Raw genomic sequence first — 9,550 nt, forward strand, 5'->3', positions numbered from 1 at the left:
CTGATGTGCCTGGTGATGTTGGTGTTGGGGCTGATTATGGTGGGTTTCTGAAGACCAAGGTGAGATTTTTTCAAGGGCACCAATACTGCTGGAATAGGTGGCAGTTGAAGTTGAGATGGCAGAAATGATCTGTCAATGGTGAGAGAGTTGCTCCAAGGAAGTGACAGAAGATAGAGAGTTGACTGCAAACACTTCCAAACTGCATAAAGCTGAAAATTATATTCCAAATCCTGAAGGCTTCAGCTTCTAAGATTGGAAAGTGAACAGCTGTGAAACGGTAGCTTTTATAACAAGTTTGCAGCTGTCAACTATTCAGAGGAATGGAGAGTCATTAAAAAACCAACCCACTTACCAGACGTGATCCCTGAGCGCCATGAGCCTTGTGAAAAAGTTACAAAGGTGGTAAGTGTTATGTATGCTGCACCTTGTAATCAGCATTCTACCGCCACCAGAGGGCACATCTGTTGGAGTCCCAAGGGATCCCAGCATCCCTTGGGAGCACTGTATATAAGCAGGCTTCCCATGCTGTGCCAGCACTCTGGAGTCAGAATAAAGAGACTAAGGTCACACTTATTCAAGTCTACCGTACTCAGTCACATTGCTTTATTTGAGACATAATAGTAAGTACATGGTAAAATGCTGTTCAAGTACCTTTTAACAAGCTCGTAACAATTTCAATGGACTCCCCTGCCGCTTGGTGTCGGATCTGCAAAGCGCAGGCAGACCTGACACTTAGGAAACTGACATGGAGGTGGGTTGACAGCGGGTTGCCTCCGATCCCATCCTCTGAGCGCTGGCAAAATTCTGGCCTGTGTTGTTCTGTGCAGCTTTTGTTCAGGAACTTAAAAAAAATAAACACCAGTATATTTATTAAGAATGTACAGCTAAAGTATTTTGTTAGATCGGGAGGGCACTGAATGCACAAATAAAATAGTTTGAAATTTTCCATTTTTATTCATTCATCAGAAATATGTACTCATCGTTTAAATGGGATCTATTGTAACTGCACCAATGTTTTGAGAAACACGCTCCAGAGAAACGTACAAAATTCTTACAGGACTTGACAGGGTAGATGCAGGGAGGATGTTTCCCTAGGCTGGGGAGTCTAGAACCAGGGGTCACAGTCTCAGAATAAGGGGTCGGTCATATAGGACTGAGATGAGGAGAAATGTCTTCACTCAGAGGGTGGTGAATCTTTTGGAATTCTCTACCCCAGAGAGCTGTGGAGTTGTTGAGTATATTCAAGACAGCGATTGATAGATTTCTGGATATTAAGGGAATTAAGGGATATGGGGATAATGCAAGAAAGTGGAGTTGAAGTAGAAGATCAGCCAGCATTTTATTGAATGGCAGAGCAGGTTCGAGGGGCCGAACATTATTTCTTATGTTCTAGAAACACTGTGAAGTTAAATCAATCCACAAGATAGCAGCATTTTACATGTCTACAACCAAAAGAGGTACAGTACTATAGTAAATTAGGGTAAAGTTTGGGGGGGGCGGGGGGAATGAGGAAATAAATTAAGAAATAGCTGAGAAATAAATAACAGAATCATAGAATTCTAACAATAAAGAGAAGATAACTATTTAGATTATATATATAATACAAGATTTAATGAAAAGTATAAAGAAAATAAACAGCTTCAATAAGATTAAAATATAAAATAAAAAATCAAAACTTCAACAGCTACATAAAGCATTGATCGATTTAATAGTGGAGAAAATGATACACAAAGTAACAGTCACAGTTTAAGATTGTGGTTAAGTGTGACAGTTAGTTTAGGAGTGACATGGTAAAGAGGCCGGCCACCACATCAGCTGCCACAGAACATACTAGAAGAGGTAGAGAGAGTTCCTGTTATTTCAGAGTTTACTTCATGACTTGTAACAGATGGAAGCCCTCTCTGAAAAACACATTCTGTGAGATAAAGGTAATGTAGAGAATGGCACTGCTGTCAGTACTTGTACAGCGACTGATTTAACTTAGCGTAGAGCTACATTAGGAGCATTATAATTCCTATAAGTTTATCTATCCTAAGTTGTATAGCAAAATGTTACTGAGGATTCCTGCCATGGGCATATATACCTTATACTTGTTTATTATTATATGGGATAAGTATAATATAGACTACTAGGTAGGGATGTAAGGAGTTGAGCAAGAAATAGCACATGGTTGGTTCAATTGATTTTATATATAGATGCTTTTTTTTTGAGTATTTTAAAGTTAGACATAGAAAAGGAATGTGCATCAAAAAGAATACTTTTCAGTTTTTCAATTGACTGCTGCTTTCCTACTCTTGCACTGGACATTAGAGTATACTGCAGTTTCATTACATTTTACAGTAGAAGGAGCTCTAAGAGAAGTGAGGAGAGATGGCATAGAAGTTGCAGAAATAGATCATTTTTATGAAATGGTGGGGACTAAGTTCTTTAAAATATGCCACAGATTACTAATTCTTGAGAAAGTAGGCAGAACTATTCTTCCACTCAGCTTGTTGCCTGCTTTTACTGAAAGTCCTTATCCTATAGTTCAAACTGTACTTTATATTAACATTTGTAAAATATTTCCCAAACAAGTGTATTACAAGGTTACTGCATGCTTATCTTTGGTGTATCAAGTTTTTAAAAAGTCCAAACCCACCCCCATTAATCTCTATGAAAGTGGATTGATTAGATTGTGAACTTTTGAATGTGTAGTTGTGAATGGAAGCCAACATTTTCTGTTCCCAGTTACCCTAAGGCATGGTAACACTGGAGTTTGGGAAATGCCAAATATGCTGCATTGTACCAATTTCAAAAATCATCACTGCAGACTTCTTACACTCAGTGGATGCTTTGGTTAGTTGTGTAAAATAACATGACAAATATTGTAAAAACTTAAGATGTGCTGTACTGGTTTTATAGGCCAGGTGGTGCAACTGTATCATCTTGTAGCCTTTATCTTCCAGCAAACTAGTTGAGATCCAGGCTACGATCTGTGCAGAGTGCAACATATTACTGATGGATGTTATGAATCTCAAGCAATATTTCTTTCAGTGCAATCCTATATCTACTTCCAATAGACATAATTCCCAGTACAAAAGTGCTTCATACAGATGATACAAAAATACTGTGGCTCTGTAGCCATGGAATAAAAATCACAATATTACCCCTGAGGACTATCTAAATAACTGAAAGTCTGTTAATCTCAGTAGACAAAATGAGATTTTGTGTGTTTCAGCATTAAAAGATCTTAGGGATAATGAGTGAATCTTAAGACTTAGATGATTCTGACAGATTTGAGTCACTCTAACCTAAGGGAAAATATTTGACCACAGTCTAATAATTGCAGTTGTTATTAATTTTGTGATCATTTAAGACTTATTTCCACAAACCTTTGGCTTTCTGTCCTTTGTTAAACACTCAAGTTAGCAGTAGCCTCTTTTGTGCAATATATTATTTTTATTGACGGCAGATCCCACTGCTAAAAGACCATAGCCCATTAGTAGGCAGCAGCGAGGCCCGTTATGTGATTGTTTTTTAGTTAATTCTGTTCTGTATTCTAACCTAAGGAAATTATCTTAAATTGACGGAGTATGGGAACATGGTGGGTAATTGTGATTAGAGCTATTTAGTTGTGTGAAGAATAAATACCGACTGGTTGGGTCTGTTTTCTTTTGTAACTTTTCTGTATTCCTATGTATTTATAAAGATGCAAAAGTGAGCTTTGGTCTATGAAATCTGCAGTGGGAATTTTAAATGTACAAAATAAAACTCTTGTACTAACTAGTAATTTTTTCTACTTTTTTCTTTCTGAGTTAAATTATATGTTTTTCATCATCAAAAGATCTTCGGCGTAACTTTAACTGAACCCGCCAGCAGGAAACGAAGAGGATAGGCCGGCTGCCCGTTTTACACCCTGCCTGAATTTACACTTCATTGAGTGTAAAATGAGCGGCTTACCTGACCCTGCCAAATTCCCGCCAGGCGGGTAAGGTTAATATTACCCCCCTCGTATTAGGTGTGATGGTTTTTTATTGGTGGTCTTTTACAGATCAGACTGAATCAAAAACCCAATTTTAGCACAGACCTAACATTGTAAACTGCAACTCTCTGAATAATGACAGATTAGAATGTAAGAGTTGTAATAAAGCTTCTGAAGGTGCTGAACTGTAATCATGTTTCAATCAATAATCAATTTTTATATCTCTATTAGGTACCAATATCTAATGGAAATGGAGATGCCTCTGCAAATAATACCTGAAGATTTTAGGCATTCAGAAACAAGGCCATAAATGTCCAAAAGGAAGCCATGATTTCAATGGCAAAGCCTTTTGAGCCAGAGACTGCTATGCCAGTTCATGGCCTATTGTGGCAATCCTCATCCTCTCAAATGAAGCCAGTGGGAACTATGCCTTTGGAAACATTGCCTTTGGACAAGAAGACTTTGGAAGATAAGTCCCTGGCACACATACCTTTAGAAGTCAACCCACCAAAAAACAAGTTCTGTGACTTTAGCCAAAAGGAAACAAAATCTTTGGAAGATCATATATTACGCTTACAGAACCTCTGTCGGATTTGTGGAGCTTCCTTTAACACCAACAGTTATGACATGAAATACCCGGTTAGTGGGCCTGTTGACGATGTCACACAAGAGGTCCTCAGGAAAATGGGATACGGAGACAGTTTTTGGCCAGAACTCATTCATAACACATTTAGGATAGATGTCAAGACAGATACAGAAGCCAGATATCCTACCCACTTCTGCTACAATTGCTGGCGGATTGTCATTCAGACAATCAACAACACAACTAATGAAGATGCATTCTTTCCTATCAGCACAATTGTTCAGTGGAAGCCACATTCCAATCTTTGCAGTATTTGCAACTTTTCAAATGGGACTCGCAAACGAAAGTGTCTCAAACGAAGTCCACCGGTCACAAAGAAGCCCAAAGTAACAGTTGATGCTCCCGGCAGGCCAAGAGTCACTAAAAGAAAAGATCAAATAAATAGTACAAGTATTTTATTGGCTAAAAAGATTGTCAACTGCAAGAAGATCCACCTAAGTTTGAAACTCCTTGTACTTGATTATCCCAATAACTTTATCCAGTCAGTGTCATGTCAGGTATGTGAGCACTTGCTGGCTGACCCTGTGCAATCACCATGCAAGCACCTTTTCTGCAGAACGTGTATTCTCAAATGTACTGCAGTCCTGGGCAAGTATTGTCCAGTTTGTAGGTTTCCTTTTGGCCCTACGGAGTTCATCAGCCCAGTTAAATCATTCATGAATGTTCTCAACTCACTAGTTGTAAAATGTCCAGTGACAGACTGTGAGGTGGAGGTGAGACTAGGTGAATATCCTAAGCATGCCCAAGATCACAAAGAAACGAGAATGAAGCATGCTTACTCACCAATAAACAAGGGTGGCCGTCCAAGGCAGCATTTGCTGTCTTTAACCCGAAGAGCTCAAAAACATCGTCTGCGAGATCTCAAACTGCATGTGAAGACTTTTGCAGACAAAGAAGAAGGTGGCGATGTAAAGTCAGTATGTCTTACTCTGTTTTTGCTGGCACTGAGAGCTGGAAATGAGCACAGGCAAGCAGATGAGCTGGAAGCTCTAATGCAGGGGCGAGGATCAGGACTGAAGCCAGCAGTCTGTCTTGCCATTAGAGTCAATACATTTCTGAGTTGCAGTCAGTACCATAAAATGTATAGGACGGTCAAAGCAACTACTGGGAAGCAGATCTTCCAGCCATTGCATGCTCTCCGAAACACAGAGAAAACACTGTTGCCAGGTTATTATTCATTCGAATGGCAGCCTCCTCTAGCAAATGTCTCTACAAGCATTGAAGTGGGAATAATAGATGGTATGAGTGGTTGCCCACAATGTGTTGATGATCACCCAATGGAGACAATTTCAAGACGATTTAGGTATGATGTGGCACTTGCTTCAGCTGTGAAGGATCTTGAGGACGATATTTTGGAAGGTTTAAAATGTCAAAAAATAGACGAGTTTGTGAGTGGACCATTTACTGTAGTAATCAAGGAATCTTGCGATGGAATGGGGGATGTCAGTGAAAAACATGGATGTGGTCCATCAGTTCCAGAAAAGGCAGTGAGGTATTCCTTTACAATCATGAGTGTAAGTGTGATGAATGAAAACAATGAAAAAGTGAAAGTATTCGAAGAGTTAAAGCCAAATTCTGAGTTGTGCTGCAAACCACTTTGCCTAATGCTAGCAGATGAATCTGACCACGAAACATTGACAGCAATACTGGGCCCAGTAATCACTGAAAGAGAAGCCATGAAGACTAGTGATTTAATCCTTGAAATTGGAGATTTGCTCAGATCATTTCAGTTTATCTTTAGAGGCACAGGGTATGATGAGAAGTTTGTACGTGAAGTTGAGGGCCTTGAAGCCTCAGGCTCTATCTATGTATGCACATTATGCGATGCCACTCGAAGTGAGGCTTCACAGAATTTGTTCCTTCATTCCATAACAAGGAGCCACGAAGAGAACTTAGAACGCTATGAAATTTGGCGTTCAAATCCATATCATGAGTCGGCTGAAGAGTTACGTGATAGAGTGAAGGGGGTGTCGGCAAAACCATTTATTGAAACACAGCCCTCTATAGATGCCTTGCATTGCGACATTGGAAATGCAACAGAATTCTACAAACTTTTCCAGGATGAGATTAGGGAACTGCACAAAAATCCCAATTCATCTAAGAAGGAAAGGAAAAGGTGGAATACAATGCTCGATAAACACTTAAGACAAAGGATAAACCTGAAACCTGTCATGAGGTTAAATGGAAACTTTGCAAGAAAACTGATGACCAAAGAGACTGTAGAAGCTGTATGTGAGTTGATTCCATCTGAAGAGAGGCGAGAAATTCTCAGGGAGTTAATGCACCTTTACGTTCTCATGAAACCAGTGTGGCGTTCCACATTTCCAGCTAGAGAATGCCCAGACCTTCTCTGCCAGTACAGCTTTAATTCCCAGAGATTTGCAGAACTGCTTCGTACAAAGTTCAAGCACAGATATGAAGGGAAGATCACCAACTACCTGCATAAGACTTTGGCTCATGTCCCTGAGATCATTGAAAGAGATGGCTCGATTGGCGCTTGGGCAAGTGAAGGGAATGAATCAGGCAATAAGCTTTTTCGGCGTTTCAGGAAGATGAATGCAAGGCAGTCCAAAAGCTATGAGTTGGAAGACATTCTGAAGCATCACTGGTTGTACACTTCAAAATATTTACAGAGGTTCATGGATGCACACAATGCATTGAAATATAAAAAGCATACATCTGTACCACCTGAAGTAATCAGCCAAGATAATACAATAGCTGAAGATGATTCCATTCAATTTTTAAGCTGAGTTATTGGAGCTGAAATTGGTTCTAAGTATCTTTAACCACAGGTGACTGTGAACAGTCTGTACCATGTGGGCAATTGGGCTTATCATGGCCAAGTTTGGTGAGCAGAGTTGGCTTTGGTGAAAAAATCCCAAAAGGATTATCAAGAGAAAGTGGTCAGTGAAGTGTTGGACAGGCTCAGTTGGTAAATATATGTGCCATTTGCAGCCAAAATAGAAAGTCAGATAGTCACAGAAAGCGGGAATGTTGTTTAGATTCTTTGCTTAGATGTGAAAGAAAAGTGGGCAAGTTAATAACATGTTAAATAACAGATCATTTTGTCAGATGAAGCAGTGGATAATATTTTCTGAATGCAGAATTCAAACATCCCAAAATCAGCAATGGCAGGTTTATTGTTGGAAGTGAAATGACGATGATTCTCGGTGCCTGTTGATTCACACCACTATATCAGTTGTGGTGCTTTGCTGTGTTTTTCTGTATTCTTATCCAGCTATTTATTGATTTGTTTTGGCAAATAATGTAAAAATGCCTAATATTAAACTTATTTGAGATTATTTTTACATGGCAATGGAAGAGAAATGGGTGCAACTGGTTACTGTGCAGTTTCACAGAAATAAGTTTCTTTTAAGCCATTTGGAATATGTCACTATGCCCCATGTCATTAATTAATTTGTTTTGATTTGTTTAGAGTTACTAGTGTATCACCCATGGTGCTAATTAAGCCAGGACAGAAGATTTACTGTTTTATAAGGGCATTTATTGAAAGCTGAGATGTACTTTAATTTGTAGTTTTCAACAGAGACACAATAAAGGCCTGGCAACATATACCACTTGCTTCATGGGAGAAGTGACAAAGACATTTTAAAACTTTGGAAAGCTGTGATTTATTTTCCAACTTCAAAATACAAAATCAAATCAAAAGTTGCAATGTCACAGGGATCACCTTCTCAAGGGAAATTAGGGATGGGCAATAAATGCTGGCCATATCAGCGACGCCAACATCCCATGAATTAATGAAAAAAATGAATAGCATTATTCCAAAATTTGATTATGGCTCAGAAACCACACCACAAATGCATAATTTACTTGCATGGATTGTTTTCCCATGCCAGTGCCTAACTTTGTGTTGTGTATCTGTAAAGCATGCACTCCCATGTTTCTCTGGAAGATCGCTGCAGCTGACTGAATTCCAAACGGGCATCTGTTGCAGATGAACAGTTACTTGTGCGTGTTGATGCAGCTGAGGCCCTTCAAAGACTCCTCCAGCTCCTGCGTCATGTCGGCCGAAGTCAGGTCGAGCTTGGTGAACGTCTTGCCTCCTGCCAGCGTCGCAAATAGGTCGTCTGCCTTAGGTAGCGGGTATTGGTCCTGTAGCGAGAAATGATTAATAGTTACTTTATAATCGCCGCAAATCCTGACCGTGCCATCACTTTTGAGTACTGGAACAATCGGGCTGGCCCACTCGCTGAATTCCACTGGGGAGATGATGCCCTCGCGTTGCAGCCTGTCCAGCTCGATTTCCACTCTCTCCCTCATCATGTGAGGTACCGCTCGCGCCTTGTGGTGAATGGGTCATGCCTCTGGGACCTTCGCCCCGGAAAAGTTTCCAATGCCTGGCTCAAAAAGGGAAGGAAATTTGTTAAGAACCTGGGTACATGAGGCCTCATCGACATTTGATAGCGCTTGGATGTCATCCCAGTTCCAGCAGACTTTGCCCTGCCAGCTCCTTCCAAGCAGTGTGGGGCCATCGCCCGGGACAATCCAGAGTGGCAGTTCGTGCACCGTGCTTTCGTAGGTGACCTTGACCATAGCGCTACCCAGGACAGTGATAAGCTCTTTGGTGTACGTTCTCAGTTTCGTATGGATGGGGCTCAGGGCTGGTCTGAGTGCCTTGTTGCACCACAGTCTCTCAAACATCTTTTTACTCATGGTGGATTGGCTAGTGCCAGTGTCCAGTACCATGGCTACGAGTAAGCCATTCAATTTTACGTTTAGCATTATAGGTGGACATTTCGTCAAAAATGTGTGCACCCCATGTACTTCAGCATCTGCCTCCTCTCTCTGAGGCTCGAAATTGCTTTGATCTACCATGGACCGATCTTCCTCTGCCACGTGGTGGTTAGCAGGTTTTGCAGAGCTTGCAGCTCGTCTGCAAGCTCGTTGGAGGTGCCCCATTGTTCCACAGCTCTTGCAAACAT

At 40.5% G+C, this 9,550-nt stretch overlaps 1 protein-coding gene across 1 annotated transcript; it reads left to right on the forward strand.

Annotated features, from left to right (window-relative positions):
• Positions 1-4,205: 4,205 nt before the first annotated feature.
• Positions 4,206-7,354, forward strand: rag1 (recombination activating 1). Its single transcript, XM_070898751.1, has one exon. The coding sequence runs from the start codon at positions 4,289-4,291 to the stop codon at positions 7,352-7,354; it is 3,066 nt and encodes a 1,021-aa protein (XP_070754852.1). The 5' UTR covers positions 4,206-4,288.
• Positions 7,355-9,550: the final 2,196 nt, after the last annotated feature.

This window comes from Pristiophorus japonicus, chromosome 14, assembly GCF_044704955.1.
Source record: "Pristiophorus japonicus isolate sPriJap1 chromosome 14, sPriJap1.hap1, whole genome shotgun sequence".
NCBI lineage: Eukaryota > Metazoa > Chordata > Chondrichthyes > Pristiophoridae > Pristiophorus > Pristiophorus japonicus.